This window comes from Panthera uncia (assembly GCF_023721935.1).
Source record: "Panthera uncia isolate 11264 chromosome B2 unlocalized genomic scaffold, Puncia_PCG_1.0 HiC_scaffold_24, whole genome shotgun sequence".
In the NCBI taxonomy this organism is placed as follows: domain Eukaryota; kingdom Metazoa; phylum Chordata; class Mammalia; order Carnivora; family Felidae; genus Panthera; species Panthera uncia.
Window position 1 is genome coordinate 39449806 of NW_026057580.1, and position 17428 is coordinate 39467233.

A 17428-nucleotide genomic window follows, 5' to 3' on the forward strand; every position below is an offset into this window, starting at 1 on the left:
CAGCCTAAGTGGGTAAGTGTGAAAGACTCTTAACCTCAGTCATTTCCAGTGTAGCCAGGTTTCTTCCATTCAGGCTAGCTTCATCCTCCCCAGTTCAATCTTTCTCAAAGAGCTCTCAGTTGTTCTATGCTACAGGTGCTACAGGAGGCAAGAAAATAATGGCTAAAGAGGAAGTACATGTTCTGAGAATCCAAAGAAGTGTCAGGTATTTTGATAGGTGCCTTACATGCATAGGTTCCTGCAACCAATTGCAAGCAGGCTGCATTTGAGGAGAGCCACAAAGCTATCCCATGCTCTATTTGCAATTCAAACCTAGGACTTTCTGATTCCAAAAGCTGTTTTTCTGTCTACTTCTCTGGTGTTCATATAATTCAGTCTCCATCTCTTACGTTTCCCCAAGCTTGCTTGTACCCCTGCATTTCAAGCACCATGCAGTACTTTGGCATCTCGCTACCTACCTAGACACAACATTCCCCCTAAAAATACGGATCTGGAAAATTCTAGTGATAGTGCATCTGACTTACCCTCTTTTGCAGAATGTGAGAGCACAATCTGCCTAATTCCTTTTAAATTCTTCTACAAACGAAATCCCCCAAATTGTGGCTGTACTTGCCAGTCCGCCACAGTATCATTTATCATCAATTATTCTCTCTTGAAGGTTCAAATTCCTCAATGTCCCCCAGAATCCAATGAACCAATCCTTCCAAAAGAATAGAATCACTACCCATTCCTTTTTTGAGCACGAAAAGGACTTTATTTCATTATTCTTCGAAATTTCATTTCCAATTACACATTTGTTGAAAGGTGGAATACCAAAGGCAATTTTTAGTTACAGCAACTCCATCAAATACACATAATCTGAGATTTTACTGCTTGCATGAATTATAGTCCTCACAGGGTTTCCTGGTTAAAGAAGATAAAACTAAGATAATAGGAAAAGTGAAGAATATTGTTCTGTAGGAAATTTGTTGAACTCAATAACCATTATTCATGGGTACCGTGTCCATTTTTTTTAAAGGAAACTCTAAAATTGCTAGAAACACAAGACAACATTGGTATTTTTGAATGAGTATACATTCATATATTTGTGTGAATCTTTGTGCAATTAAACAATATGGCAAATGTTGTTTGTTACCACAGCCAATGAAGATGTATTTTCATTTCTATACAAGTTGAACATTTCCATCTCCCATTTTATGTTCTGCAAAAAATCCATATGTCTAGTTGATGAACAAACAATGCTATAGGCAGCAGTAACTGAGAAGGAGCGTAACAGTCGTTAACTACATATCCCTGGGATGAATGATACACTTTGCACTGTATGCGATGCTGGATGATGAGTCTAGATCTCGTATAACTACAAGGGTTTGCAAGCTTCTACTGCACACAATATGCCCCAAATTCAGTCAATTCAGCCAAATAATGAAGCAAAACTGTAAGTGGGTAATCTACAAATGGCAAACAGCCCATGTGACTAAATTGACCATGTTTTGTTAATATGAGGACACAATCATTGTAGGTTCCCTAGAAAGAAGTCATTTGCAAGTTTCAATTTATTTATTTATTTCCATTAATTTTCCCCCTCAGGCTCTTAGAAGTTGGCTTAATTGTTTCTTAGGCCCAAAGAAAACACAGCTGCATAGACAAAAGACAAACATATTAATAACATAAAAACAAATACTGTGCTGTATGCACATTCCAATCAATAGTAAGCTAGATTTCTCCATAGGAGAAATGTCACAAAACAAACAAACAAAAACCTGGGGGATATAACAGAAACATAGGGATTATCCAATGCCTCAAATTTTATTTTACTCCAGCGGCAGGTGTAAATGTTGATCAAAATTCCCCTTTTTACTTAGTTTATGTGTGAACTTTTGAATAGTGTATTTTCAAGAGTCATTACCCCAGAGTGAAGATCTGCACAGTAGGAAAGCAGTGTACTTCAGCTCAATACATCTATTGTCTGAGAGTCTGGACTGGGGAGCTTCAAGCATGGAGGGAATCCATTTTACAAAGACAACTTGCTTCTGCAGACAAAAGGTATCACACTGCAGAAAGCTCTCTGAAGAATGGAGTGTAAATCTTCTTTGGCATACAAAATGCGCCACATACATATTTTGTTTTCTGTGCAGATGATCCTTCAGGGCTACTCCTTTTTATTTATATAATGCATTTTTCATCTTTTGTTGTGTAATCTTGCCCTGTGTTGGAGAGGCCTCAGAGTGAATTTGGTATCACAACTAAGCATTATTGAAATTTGAAAAGACATATAAATATAAAGTATTACTGATAATATATTCATTGAGGTATCAGGTCGGTGACAAATTCCCAAGGTTCAAAAGCTTGTCATTTTCCTGATTGCCTAGTAAATCTGAGGTTTGGTTCCATGAGTTATAGGAAAAAACAGGCTCCATATTAACATCTCTAAGCTTTTCTAAAGTCCTTCTAAAGTCATTTTCTAGTAATCTTTGTTCCCAACCAAACTTCAGTAACAAGGGAAAACAAGTTTTTGGGTTTTTTTTTTTTTCCTTTAACATAGATTTTGGGTTCTTTCTTACTGCATTTTGAAGATTTTTGGAAAAAGGAGGTGGTTCTCTTACTTTATATATGGGCACATAAAGGAATTACAGATGGGAAGGAGAATGTAAATGACTATCAGAAAAAAGTCTCATGCATTTAAGATTTTTTACAAGTCAAAATATACATCCTCCCATTGCCCCCCCCCCCCATTCCTTAATTGTAGAAGAACCATTTCTATTTTATCAGTCTCCTTCACATCTCACTGGATTGGTTAAGGAATAAACATACCTTTCTTGTTAAGGAGCAGTATATATCTAATAGCCATCAGTTTAATCGACTGCATTAATAAGAAATATAGCAGCAGCTTGGGCTGAATCACCCATTGTATTCTTCATTTATGAGGATTTAAATGTGTAAAATGACAAGTATATGAAATTAGGAGGAAAATAAAGCAATCTGCAGACTTTGGCACTAGCACACGTAATGCTTTGTTTGAGTTGTTAGTGTGGTTTGACAATCACTAAATAGGAATTTAAAAAATTACAAATCTGCAGAAAACAAACAACCATAGGTGTTGGTTCTCAGTTTAATCCTTCCCATCTCCCATCCCCACCCACCCCATATAGTTTCAATTATAATAAAAATAGAGATCTTAACATCAGAATTTTGCTGTTAAACTCTTCAAGGTTTCTCTGCATCATCCAAGCCACACAAGGTTTGAAGCACCAAATCCACAAGTTTCTCCAACCAAGTTTAAATAAACAGAAAGTGAAGACTGAAAGATGCCAAAGTAACTCTTCTTAAATGAAGCTGAAACACAAAGTTCTCCCCAAAACAAAGGGTATCAGGCTTCTAGTTCAAGTACTGCCAGGCTGTATGTATATCTGTCTCAGACAGGATTCAGACAACTACAAGTACCACCGGTTCTAGAGGGAGGGCATGATCCATGATACCAAAGCAGGGCAAAGATCCCCCTTCCATCATTGATTTTTAAAGTTACAACCCTCCCTTATGATTGGCTGCTGCAGGGTCAGTGCTGGACCTGGGGTGTGAGGGGAGGAAGTGAGCTTCCTCCTCTGCAGGGAAGCTCTACCTTTAGTTTGAACAGTTCTCCTCTCAGAGCTCGCTTGCTCGCTCTCTCTTTCTCTCTCTCTCTCTCTCAGGGCTGTCCTGGCTTCTCAGGATCCATTGCCCTTGCCCAGAAGACAGAGCCTCAATCTGACCCAGTAACAGTGAAAGAAGAGTGGACCTACCTGTGGAACCAGACACAACATGGTCCCCAAGGGCCGCTTAGGCTACCCCACTGCAACTGACAAGTCAACCTGTGCACTTAAAGCGTATCAGTTTATGGAACGCTTGTTTGAAGTCCTCATTGGACATGGTGTAGATGATGGGGTTGATAAGGGAGTTGAGATAGCCCAGCCACGTGAAGAAGTCAAAGATGGCCAGGTGGAACCAGCAGGCATCCTTGCAAATAGGCATCACCAGGGAGATGATGAAGAAGGGCAGCCAACACACAATAAAGGCTCCCAAAATGATCCCCAGGGTCTTAGTGGCTTTGCGCTCCCTAGCGGCCATGAGCTTCTTCTTCTCTAGCAGGGCGTCAGAGACTCGCACTTTGACTTGGTTCACGTACACAGGGGACCCGGATTCGCTGGGCACATCGGGAGCCCGGGAGTTAACGGAGGTGACCGAGGACGTGGACCCGGGGGAGTCGGTTATCAGCTGGGCTCGGGTCAGGCGCTTGCCGGTCCTGTTGGGCGTCTGTTTCAAAATCCGGGAGCGGGCTTCCACATAGATGCGGCCGTAGAGGGCGATGAGGAGCAGGGTGGGGAAGTAGAAAGCGCCCACCGTGGAGTAAACTGTGTAGAGCATGTGGTCGGTGTTCACCCTGCAGTCCGACACCTCCTCCTCGGCTTTGGCTTGACGCCAGAAGAAGGGCGGCAGCGAGATGGAGATGGAGAAGACCCACACCAGCGCGATCATGACCGCGGCCCTCTTGGGAGTCCTTTTAGCGGAGTACTCCACAGCGTCCGTGATGGCCCAGTAGCGGTCCAGGGCGATGACGCAGAGGTGCAGGATGGAAGCTGTGCAACAGGTGATGTCCGACGACAGCCAGAAGTCGCAGACCACCTGGCCCAGCGTCCAGCGGCCGGTGACCGTGTACATGGTGCTGATGGGCATAACCAGGATGGATACGAGCAGGTCGGTTACCGCCAGGGAGGCGATCAGGTAGTTGGCTGGGGTGTGCAGCTTCCGGGTCCGGTACACAGTGGCAATCACAAAAGCATTGGAGAGCGTGGTGGCCAAGGTGAAGAGCGCCAGCACCAGGACCAGGAGTACTTTCCAGGGCAGGGCGATGGAGTCCTGGTAAATATAGCCCTCGGTGCTGCAATTGGGGGGAGCGGAGGAGAGGTTGGCTTGAGAAACCCCGGTCTGGGAGCCCGCGGGCGGCGGTGGGGCGCAATGAGTGTTGGTTTCTTCCATGTCTCTCCTCTACACGGCTCTGGAGCGCAGCTCTTGGGCATGGAGCGAACGAGGGAAAGGGCGGAAGGACCGCGGAGGAGACCACAGTCTTGTCTCTCGATTGCTAGTCAGTTCCGTGGGATTCTCAATTATTCCTCCACCCAGATTCCCAGCTGAAACTAGAGGTCAAGGGCGCGGCAGCCTAGGCAGACGAGCGCGTCTTCTGCACTTCCAGTGCGCCGGGCGCTGCCGCCGCCGCCGCGGCTCTGCCTGCTCTCCACTCCCCGTCTTAGCCCTGGGTTGCTAAGGACTGGCCCACCAAGCCCAGCTCCACTCCGGATCCTACTCAAGGCGTCTAGTAGCGGAGGTGATGTATTGTTTGAGAAGGGAACATCAGCCAGGTGGGGTCTCTTACCCCAGTTGCTCCGGGCTGAGTCTCCTAACCCAGGCGCTCCTTGATCTGCAGAATCGGCCCGCAAGAGTTTCCTGGCTGTTGAGACCGAAGCTGGCAGGCCAGCCAGGAGTCCTGGTCTTGCATTCCCGCCCCCTCCCCAGACTCGGGCAGTTTCCTGCGGCTGCTTTGGCCGCCAGAGCTGGGTGGGGTGAAGTCTGGGAGCCGCGCTGCGCCGCGCCTCGCTCCGGAGCTCTGCCCTCCCTTCTTTTCACGCGCTGGCCACTCCGGCGAGCTGCCCCGCGGAGACGGGGCCGCAAGAAGGGGGACTCGGGGGCTGGGGCTGTGGCTGCGGCTGCCCGCAACGCGCCGCCACTGCCACCATCACCTCGGACCCACTGGCACCGCTTGGAGCCATGCTGCTGGGTGCAAGGGTCTGGGGGACCTGGCGCTGCACGCGGGTAAGGGGCAGGTGTCTTAGGGAGCTGGAGGAACGCAGCGTGCGCCAGTCCCGGAGGAGCGTGTGAGCGGCACAGCAGATGGACTCCTTTTATAGAGTCCAGGTCCGGGCTGCCCTAGCCTTGCAACTCTTGCTGCTCGGCGAGTGCGGGCGCCCGCTCCCCATCACCTTCCCCTTTTCTCTCTCCCCCGCCCCTCCTTTCCTCCCGCCTGGTTCCCTCCCCGGGCAAGGAAGCTTCCCTCCGGGTCCTACCGCCCTCTCTCCCCACTACCCATCCTCTGGCCCCTCTCCCAATCCTGACACCCAGACTCCGCAGTTCTGGCCAGGAATGGGGATGAGGGCGTCCTGTCCTTGCCTCTGTCCCCTTCGAAGCTTGCAGTGCGGCCCTCCAGTTAGATCCACGCCCTCAGCCTGGGCACATTCCCCGCGTCCCTTCCTGGGCTTCCACTTAAGCACCCACACCACAGCAGGCCAGTGCTAGGTGGAGCCAGCCCCAGGCTCTGACCTCTCCACTCAGGAATTTTATCCAGCCCTGCGGACCACACCCAGGTTAGAAGGAGGCGCCAGTAATATCGCCTTAGAAGGAAATGGCCAATAGTGCATTTTAAACTTCAGGCTTCAAGTCCTACTTAACTCTTGGTACAATACGCACTATTAATTTCATATCTGGTTTTAGGAATCTGTGCTTTCCATTCAGTCCCTTCCCTTTAACTGTGGGTCAACAGGCAGAAAGAAAGCTGTCTACACTGTCTACAAACATGTAAAAGTATCACAAACAGAAGCCTACCATTTGTGAAATTAAACCTTCCATTCCTCTCTCCCTCTTCAGCCAGCTGCTCAGCAGTTCAGTGCCTCTGGAAAACAGTTCACAGTAAGCACCTTCCCTCCCACAGCCCTCGAGAAAGGAGGTCAACAAAATTCAAAAGGAAAAAAAAAAAAAAAAAAAGAAAGAAAAAAAAAAAAAAAAAAAAAAAAAGTGTTTTGGGGCCATCAGCACCAGTGTGTCTTCTTTGCCCTCAACAAATACATCAGGGTATCAGCCAAATGTGGCACCAAGCAATACCAGTTCCCAGGTCCCATGACCTTCAGCAGTTCCCTGCTGCTCAGTTCCCCCCTCCAACTGTAACCGAAACAAATGTATGGTACAAGTACCAGTCTGTGAAAGTTTACAGAAAAGCACCAGGAAAGAGCAATGTACTTTCAGCCCTCAGAGCTAAGTGATCCCAACTGGGAGTTTCTAGCACCTAGCTCAGTGTTTAGTGGGTATAATGCATTCAATGAACACAACATCATAAGTGAATTTACCAGGTTAAGTGTAAGCAGATTTTAAAGAGAATTATTCAGTCTAGAGCCCAAGATTATTTCATCCACCATTGAGTTTAGAAGAATAATTAAGAGTCTTTGAAAGAAGAACTTTTTACCCAAGGTGACACAACTCTGACCCAAGTTCTCTTAATTTCATATTCCCTAAAACAGGCAAAAATAGAGTGCTTACCCTGTGCTAGGAATTCTAGGCATCAGGGGTATGATGGGGTATACCCAGACCCAGTTTTCAAATAGCCTATATTCTAGAAAAGGCAGATAGACAATAGCCACACAAACAAGCAAATGATTAACATACTTTCATATTGCAGTAGTATTATAAAGAAAATAGTACATTCCTGCATTGAGAGTGAAGGTACTCCTTTAGGCGGCAGCTCTCCAAAAATACCCTCTGGAAGCTGTCTGGGTTGCAGGAGCCAAGGTGGAGATAAAAGAAAACCTTCTCTTTCCTCTTCTCCTGTCCCTAGCACCCAGCATTGCTTCTGCTAACCTTAAGCCTCATTTGCACAGCACGTTAAGGGGTCCTACCCATCCTCCCATCCTACCCACCCACATCAGGCGCCTAAATAGACTTCATTTTTTTTTCTCCCAAACTGCAGCACTCTCTTAGAAATCACAGCTGAGGAAAGCAAAGCAGGCGAGCCTAAACCACTAGGTGGGGGCGTTGGCCAGGATGGAGCAAAGTGTGTGTGGTTGCCGTTGGGGGGTGTGCCGGCAAACTATTTTCCTGCTATCTTAAGGGAGCGGCAAGATTAGGAGAACTGTTGGAAGGATGCGAAGCGGAGGAAGGCGGAGAGGAATTTTACCAAGCTGCAGGCAGCCTTTCCTGTTTAAATTTCTTCTCCAGGAGCTTGCAAAGGAGAAAACCACTTGCTCCTTCTAGGGTTTGGATTTAGCGACGTAAGGAACCTGTGGCTTTCTCCCAGCCACTCGTTCACCGTTTCGCGGAGTCCAGAACCCTTGGTGGAATCTGCCACCTGTGGGCGGAGTTTGATTTTTCTAGGCTTTGGTTAAGAATTGCGTGGACACACCAAGCCATCATACAGAGGGGAATGAGGCAGAGTTTAGTGGAGAACGCCATTTCGTTATCTTGGTTCCTTCTTTTCACTCACTCCTTTAGTACTTCAAAACATATAAAATACACAGGGGTACGTGTGTGTGGAACACTCAGGAGAGCAGGGAACTTTTAAAGTCCCCTCTGCTTGGGCCTCCCCCATAGAGGAGGGGCCCTTAGGCACAATCCCCGTGCCCACTCTGCAGTCCCCAGCAGCGCAGGGAGCATGTTCCCTCCAAGTTAGCGGGAAACAACCCACACAGACTCAGCCAGAGGGCAAGGAGGGAACGAGCTGGAACAGATCGAGATGGGGAAGTAGACTGGAGCAAAGGTTATCTGTAAACTTTTGTTTGGCCGAGCAGTTGAGGCTGCAAGTTAGTGTGCTCCCTGCGGTGGACCTCAAGCAGAAGCTGAGGAGGTAGAGGATAACGGAGTGAAGCCTGTGCTCAGACGCAAAGCCTGACCGTGGCGGTGAGCTGTGGAAAGACCAGCGAAAAGGCGCCTCTCAAAGAGACTTTGCCTATGCGAGAAAGGTTTGGCTGATGCAGGGAATTGAGAGGCGCAGGCTTGGAAGTTTGCAGCGCGGCGCTAGCTAGACCAAATGCTGTGAAGAGAAGCTCCTTCCACCTCCAGGAAACCACACCTGATACACCCTAGAACTTGCCGCAACTCAGCGCTGTCTTGGCTGGAAGCCAGCCAGCCAGCCAGCCAAAGGCGGGGCACTTAGGTCGTGCTTGCTGCATCCCCAGAGTCTTCCCTGCATTTTCCAGAAAGTGGCTGTTAAGAGAGCTTTGGGCACCGGAGCATAGACAGCAGTTGTAAGTTAATCTTTGCTTTGTTGCAATAAAAAAGCCAGAATGCTCAAGCTCTTGTCGCTTTGCTCCTTTGATAAAGGAAAATGCAATCTCACACTCTCCATCCCCACCACTTGAAAAATCCACAGCCAACCCCTAATCGCAACGTGTGGGGACCTGGCAAGCTCCTTTTTGCAAGTCCTGCTTCCTCAATCTATGGCCACTGTTTTTGTTTTTTGGGTTTAAACTCCCACACAGGAAATAGGCAGCAAGAGACTAGTTCTCATGTGTGGGAGTGGTAGCCTGTTTCTTGGTTCCTCCTGTATTTCCTCCAGTAACTTAAACTATTCCTTAAAAAGTATATTGGTAGTAATGAAAATACAAGCCTTACTTAGGTCTTGTTTCATGGAACCATGGAAACGTTCAGATGAACATATACAAACCTACAGATGTATACATACAGTTTTGCCACACACCTTCGGGGGGGGGGGGGTTACCAAACCCTCTGAGGCTTAGCTCCTCTCCATATTCACTGGGACCACATTGGGCCTTTGACAAGGTATCTGTGTCAGGGTACTAATGTGTTTTGTGTTTCATAAGGGAATTTAAATGCCAAATAATAAAACCAGGTGCTTTAGTTCCTTAATTCTAGACTGACATATATTAATCCCAGAGAATTAGTAGCTCTGTTATGTGTTTATATGTGGATACAAATACTGTGTATCTATAGTGAAGGAAGAGTGTGGCAAAAAATAGAGCAAGTATACATAATTTAGACACTTTCTAATTCCTGTCTCTGTAATAGCAGCCACTTTGCTACTTGGAACAGACATCCCCAACAGGTAGGTTACTGCTGGTTCAAAGCCAGCCTAGTTCCAGCTAGTAGAAGAGCTAGCTCTCAACTGAAGTTTCAATCACATATTTCCTGGCTGAAGATGTAGGTCTTAGAAGAAAATTTCTAACCTCATGCTTGAAGCAATATAAATGGAGATTGCCAGGGAAGGAGACGTTGAATTTTTCCTTTTGCACGAACAGTGGCATTTGGCAATAATAAAACTTTGGATGAAACGCAATGGCAATGAGTCCACCAAACTTAGAAACAACTTGCTGTCTTAATTTGGCAGATCATTAGGCACCTCTATTCAGGATGAAGTCTCTCCAGAAAAATCACACAAAAGAATTTAACAGTGAGGTGAAAGAAAGTGGCCTAAAGAAAGAAGCAATAGAAATTGGGTTTTGCCTCATTCAGACTAGGAAAAATTGCATTACTGTGGGATCAGTTTCAGTCTTGCAAACAAACAGACAGACAAGAAACAAAACAAAAACAGGCCAAGCTGGTTGATTGTTTTTTCACCTATAACTCATGAATAATAATCATTAGCCTTTCTGGGGCACTATGTGCCAGGCCTCGTGTTACAGGTTGCACATGTGTTCCTTCATTTAATTCTTATGAAAGTTCTAGGAATTGTCATCATCTTACTCATTTTATGGATGAAGTTGAAGCTCAAAGAATTCAAGTAAATTTGCCATGTCAGACAGCTGATAGGTGATAAAATTGGTTTTCAAACCCAACTCTCTCTGATTTCAAAGTCCAACTCTTTACCGGTAGTCTACACTGAGCTAGCCATGCAGGTCAGTGCTGGTAGCCCTTTTAATCCTGTGACTTTATCTCATCTCATCTGTGAGGTGGAATCACTGTTCACTGCTAATTTAAGTCTCCAGAAGAATCTGATAGTTGCCTTCAAATTTTTCTGGGGGTGGTGATGGTGCTAAAAGTCAGGTAGAAGATTGTACACCATGATTATGTTTAACCAGCTGATCATCACTTCCAGAGTAGACCTGGTAGGTAAGCACACACCACATATTCTGAAGCCCACAGCCCAGACAGAAACCAGGCTAAATCCTTTCTCAAGAAACTTTCTTTCCTGGCCCCATTCGTTACCTTCAGGGTGTGATTTTATTTTTTCTATTTCATCTACCTTTTTTCTTTTCCTTCTTCCTTTTCCTTCCCTGTCTCCTCATCCTTAACACTTCCTTCACATCCTACCACACACACATTAAGGAGCAAAACAAATTAACGCTTTTTAAAAATTGTATGAATGGAATGTGTTAAATACAGCTACAGTCACTATTCTCTATTTTTAACCACATTAGTCTAAATATCAGAAAAATGACCTGAAAAATTGAATTGTTTTCCCCATGTGTATAACATATTGATTCCCCCCCCGTAAGATTTAGTAACTCACTAAAGAAAAAGAGACCTATTACCAATGAGACAATTATTCAGATCTAATCAACCAGGAATCAGTAAGTTAATCCACTAAGAACCTGTCCAAACCAAGAATATAAGCAAAAATAAATTTAAATTCCAATGTACTAAAACTTTTGCACTTTATGCAAAGTTTTAGAGCTCCTCCTCATTCAGATCAGACTTCTTCTTATTTTATATACACATCTAATGCATTTGGCTATGTGATTTCCAAGATTAGTCCCTGAAGATTAGAAGCATCACATTATACAAGGATCAGAAACTATGTCAGGTATGCACCTGCATGCAGGAAGATGCCACAGCTTGTCATAATTTTTGCAAAGTAGGAAAATCTAGGTTAAACTATAAAAATAAAAACCTTGATAATGTCAATAACCACAGTATTATTTGTGTTAACACATTTAATAATGTAGAGTAAAAGGCAGACTTCTGCAAGTGATGGCAAACCAATGTAATCATACTTCAAAACACAGGAGGGCATTTGTTTCAAGGAGAGTGGAGTCCCTCAAAATCAAAAGAGGAATTGAACCACCAAGCTTTGGGCACTGAAGGAATCAGATGAGCCCTGGGAACAATCAGCATCTTGGAACACTATCAGGAGTCGGTCACTGTCTGTATGTGGACTCTTCATTTATTTCACAGTAAACAGGCTTTCCTACATTACTGATAATCTTTTTCACCATTAATAACTTTTGAGGTTTACTTCCTCAGCTTCGGTCATATTTCAGAAACTAATCTGAATCTGTTCAAAGTTCAGAAATTCTGAGAAATGGGTTCTGCTTCTGAGAAAAAATGTAAGGAGACCAGGACAGGTCAACATTCTGAGAGGAACAACTGGAAAAGTCGTGAATTTTATAAAGTTTGAAAAGCTGTGGAAGCAAGAAGAATTAGAAAAACTAAAATTCCAGAAAAGGATAGATATTTCCTACATAAGCTAATGATTGCTGCCTATTTTATTTGAGACATTTGCTGATCCTGGGCAAAGATTGTGAATTAGACTTGGTCCAGGCAGAGGGATTCTACTGGGAAAAGAGAAACAAGCAGAGGTTTTGATAGTTATTGGGGTCAGTGTGACAGTTTGGATTCTAGAAGAACCCCACATGCATGGCCAGTTTCACTGTGGATATTTGATATATGTTACAGCAAATTAGGAGCCCAAGGGAGTGGGGAGGAAAATTCCAACAGGCAAACTGAAATCACCTGCAGTTTTGAAGTACTTAGAAGAAAAAGTCCCTCTAGAGAAAAGAACCCTGCATTAAACATGTGACTAGTCTTCCCTGAGAAGACAGAGAACTTCCAGGCTTTCAGTCAAAAGATTGATTGACCCAAAGAACAGGATGAATCATAGACAGACTGATTCTATCTGCAAAGCAGCCTTGACTCAGCTCAGTGCCTGACGGGTTGATGTAGACAGCTCTTCATGCATTCTGCCTAACTTAGGAAAAGATGAATATTCTTTGGACAAAACAATATCATTTAGAGACTTTAGAGTCCATTTATATGCAATATCTGATTACAGTTTTTTAAAATGATATGTGCCTAGTGCCGATAAAAATGTGACCAATAGTAGTAACTGAAAAAAACTAGATAACAGAAGTAAATCCATGTGCAACATAGATATTCGAATTAACCAGAAAAAACTTTAAAATAACTATGATTAATATATTTAAGAAAGAAAGGAAAAATGGACAAAATAGCTTAAAAATATAGAGAATTCCAGTAGTGAACAGAAATCTTTAAAAACAGTCAAATGGGCACTCTAGAAATAAACATCCAGTTTTTGATATTAAGTACTCACTGAATGGGTGTAATAGCACACTTGAAATGGAAACCTCATAAATCAAAAAAAAAAAAATGTCTAAACTGAATCATAGACAGAAGAAAAGTACAAAGAAAAGAACAAGAATGTAAAAGTCTGAGACTGGGTCAAATAACCTAAAATACAAGCACAGAAACAGAGGAACAAGAGAATGGAAAATAAAAAGTATTTGAAGAGGTAATTTCCAAGAATTTCCAGAAATGCATGTGTTGGGTTAATATATCTAACAATGACACCATTAAAGAAGCTCAAAGAATTGTGGCCAGAATACATACAAAGAAAGCCACAGCTAAGCACATAATAGTCAAACTGCTGAAAACCAATGACAAAGAAAAAATTCATAAAACTGCCAGAGAAAAAGACATTACCTTCAAAGAAACACAGTAAGGCCATGGTTAACTTGTCAGAAACTATAAAAGTCAGGAGTGTCTGGGTGATTCAGTTGGTTAAGCATCTGTTGGGACTCTTGATATTGGTGGCTCAGGTCAGGATCTCAAGGTCCTGGGACTGAGCCCCGAGTCAGGCTCTGTGCTGACAGCTTGGAGCTTACTTGGGATTCTCTCTCTCTGCCCCTCCCCTGTGTGCTCACTCTTTCTCTCTCCCTCTCTCTCAAAACAGATAAATAAACATTTTTAGAAAAACTGTAAAACTCAGGAGATCATGTAATTGCACTTTATAACAGCTGAAAGTTTAAAAAAATATGTCAACCTAGAATCCCATACTTAGAATTAATATCTTCCCAAAACGGAGGTGAAATACAAACGTTTTTAACCAAATGAAAGGTGAAAGAGTTTGTTGACAGTGGAATGGGCCTCTATGAGGTACAAAAGGAGGCTCTTCAAGCTGAATGAAAATGATACTAAATATATAAGGAAATATAAAAGAGTAGTTAACTGTGTAAAATGATAATAATAATGTCTTATAGAGTTTATAATGTATGTAGAAGTAAAATGCATGACCACAATATTATGAAGAGTTGCTATCCCAAAAAAATGGGGATAAACAGAGTGAATGGTAGTAAAAGTTTTACACTGTTAAAGAAATGATAAACGTATTCAAGTTAAATCCTAAGATGTCAAGGATGCATATTGTAAAATCTCCAAGGTAGTGATTAAAAATCAATACAGGAATATAAATAGAATAGTACAAGTAACTGCTAAATACATAGAAACTATAAAGGAATAAAGAAACAGTGCACCATAGGGTAAAAAGAAAAAAAATCACATTATAGTATATTTAAACCTAAAAGCATTAGTATTTTCAATAATTGTAAATAAGTACAACCAATTAAAATGTTAAAAATTATCAGAGGCACCTGAGTAGCTCTGTCACTTATCAGTTAAGCATCCAACTCTTGATTTAGGTTCAGATCATGGTTCATGGCTTGGAGCCCTCATAGGGCTCTGCACTGACAGCACATAGCCTGCTTTGGATTCTTTCTCTCTCTCTCTCTCTCTCTCTCTCTCTCTCTCTCTCTCTCTCTGCCCCTCCCCCACTTGTACTCTCTGTCTCTCTCAAAATAAACAAATAAATAAATAAACCTAAAAATAAACTTTGAAAAACATTAAAAAAATAAAAATTATCAGATAAAAGAGATTAGATCTACCTATTTTAGTTATAAAAAACAAATTTTTAATTTTAAAAATTAATTTTAATTTAAAAAACAAATATTTTACTTTAAATAATTAAAAAAAACAAATGCTTAAAAGCTAAATGATAGGAAAATAGTATGTCATGCAAATAGTAACCATAATTTAATAATAGAATTATTTAATTCTGTTAAATAATTATAATTATATTATAATTCTATTAAATAATTATAATTATAATTATATTATATTATATATTATAATTATAATTATAATTATTAATTATTTAATTTTCTATTTAATAATAGAAAAGATAGACTTTAATTCAAGAAGCATCAATTCAACAGAAAGACATAACAATCTTAATGCCACATCCTCAAACTATATAAAATTTTTTTGATGGGAGTAAAAGTAGTACTAGACAAATCAACAATCAAATTTAGAGATTTTAACACAACTTTCTCTTTAGTTTATAGAATGAACAGCTGATAAAATAATACAAGCAGAAAACGATTAGTGATGATATGAAAGATTTGAATGGTATACTTACTTTCAGCTAAGTAACACAGAAAACATTTTATTTCAACAACTGCAAAATATATATTTTCTCGAAGGGCACAAGGAGCACTTATAAACACAAAATCTATACCAGACACAACACAAGTCTCAAATGAAACAGATCTTTCATCAGTGAAGACGAATGGTTGACATATAAGCATGTAATACAATATCAACATCATTAGCCATCTGGGAAATGCAAATTAAATGTGATACCACTACACCCCTACTGGACTATCTAAAAAAAAAGTAATACCACACTATCAAGTGCTGACAAAGATCGAGAGCAACTGGAACTCTTGTTGATAGGAATGCAAAATGGCACTGCCACTCTGGAAAAGTTTGCAGGTTTATTATACAGTAAAATGTACATTCCAATTCCTTTCCAAGTTATCTGCCCAAAAGAAATGAAAATGATGTGCACAGAGAAACCTGTACATGAATGCTTATAATAGCTGTATTCATAACTGCCAAAATTTGGGAACAACACAGATAGCTTTCAACCAATGAGTGAATAAACAAACTGTAGTACATCCATATGATGGAATACTATTTAGCAATAAGAAGGAATCAACTACTGATTCATGCAATAACAGGAATAAATCTTAAATGCATTTTGAAGGGAAAGAAGGTAGGGCCAAAAAGCTAAATATTGTACAATTCAATTTATATGTCATTTGGGAAAATGCAGGAAGGTGGGAGGGAAGAAAACAGTTGCCAGTGGTTGCCAGTGGTTGATGATATTACCTCCACCCCCCACCCTCCACCAACACACATACACATACCCATACAATATAAGAAGAAGGCTACTTCACCTCAGTAGTATTCTTCTCATATAATCCATAACCACTGTCTACACATGGGAAAACATCACATAAACCCAAACTGATAGACATTCTACAAAATGCCTGAGCAGTGTTCCTCAGAGTATCAGGGTCATGAATGATAAGAAGAGACTGAGGAATTGTCATAGAACATAGGAGTACAGGAGACATGCCACATAAATGCAATGCAGAATCAAGGACTGCATTCAGACACTGGGGAAAGTACGTTAGTGAAAAAATGGTATTCTACTTATGTTAATTTCTCCATTTTGATGAATGTTCCATGGTTATGTTAGATATTAACATAAGGTGAAGCTGGGTAAGGGGATATAAATATTCTACACTCTATTTTTAAAATTCTTCTGTAATTCTGAAGTTACTTAATTTTTTTAAAGTTTTTAAACCCTCTCTCATAGGGCTGAAGGATTTAGGATGATGGATCAGGGGTAACCATTAGACTTCCTCATAAATATGTTTTATATAGTTACGGTTTCTGAACCATCTGAAGATATGAACAATTCACAAATATTTAAAAGTAAATACAAATGAATAGGGTTTTCTTAAGTTTATTCTTTAGCCACTCTCCAAATTTTGTCCAAAGATATTCTTGTGGCATATGCTGCAATAATATGTGCTTATTAGAAGGAAGAGTAACATCAGATAAAGGGATTTATGTAGATTTGTGTAGAGTCGGTGGCAGAAAATATTCAAGCCTCAGCATCTTATATTAAAACACCAAAATGAAGTTTCTATTACCATTGCTTATGAAGCGCAAAAGTACATTGCCTTCTATGCCAATAACAGTTTAGAGATAATATAAATGTTTTCCTTTAATTAGACTCCTAATACCTGTTTAATGGATGAGTCAGTGTTGCCATTTTCTGCCTCTCCTTTACAAACCTCAGATAGCCTGTTCCAATGGAAAGGAAAGAGGGATGGAGTATGGTTTTGTTTTGGTTTGGGTTTTTTTGCCATGATTTTATGGCAACCTTTCCCTAGGATGAAATATACTTTGAGTACATAAACTAATGAATAGGATAAAATTAATTGCAGGGACCTGATGACCATAAAAGTCTTTCTATGTTTATTTCATAAAATTATATTTCCACATTCAGCTGAGAATTCAATTGCAAGCACAGGGTTTGGGATCTGCAGATCTGCATTTAGTTAATTGTACAAAAAAGCAAAATGTTTCTTTTTACTTGCATGTGCCATTGCATGCTAACTGTATTCTACTATGTGAATGAAGTTCAGATTTTAAAACTTGACAGTATTTGCTATTGAGATTTTGCTGTTAACAGAGATACTAGTACGGTTCTTACTTGCTATCTCCTCTGTGATCACAGACAGCTGCTCTA

The 17428-nt window shown here is 41.6% G+C and overlaps 1 protein-coding gene across 1 annotated transcript; it reads right to left on the reverse strand.

Moving 5' to 3' along the window:
• Positions 1–732: 732 nt before the first annotated feature.
• Positions 733–7454, reverse strand: HTR1B (5-hydroxytryptamine receptor 1B). Its single transcript, XM_049653910.1, has one exon. It carries the CDS (start codon positions 5008–5010, stop codon positions 3841–3843), a length of 1170 nt encoding a protein of 389 aa, XP_049509867.1. The 5' UTR covers positions 5011–7454; the 3' UTR covers positions 733–3840.
• Between the last annotated feature and the right edge of the window lie 9974 nt (positions 7455–17428).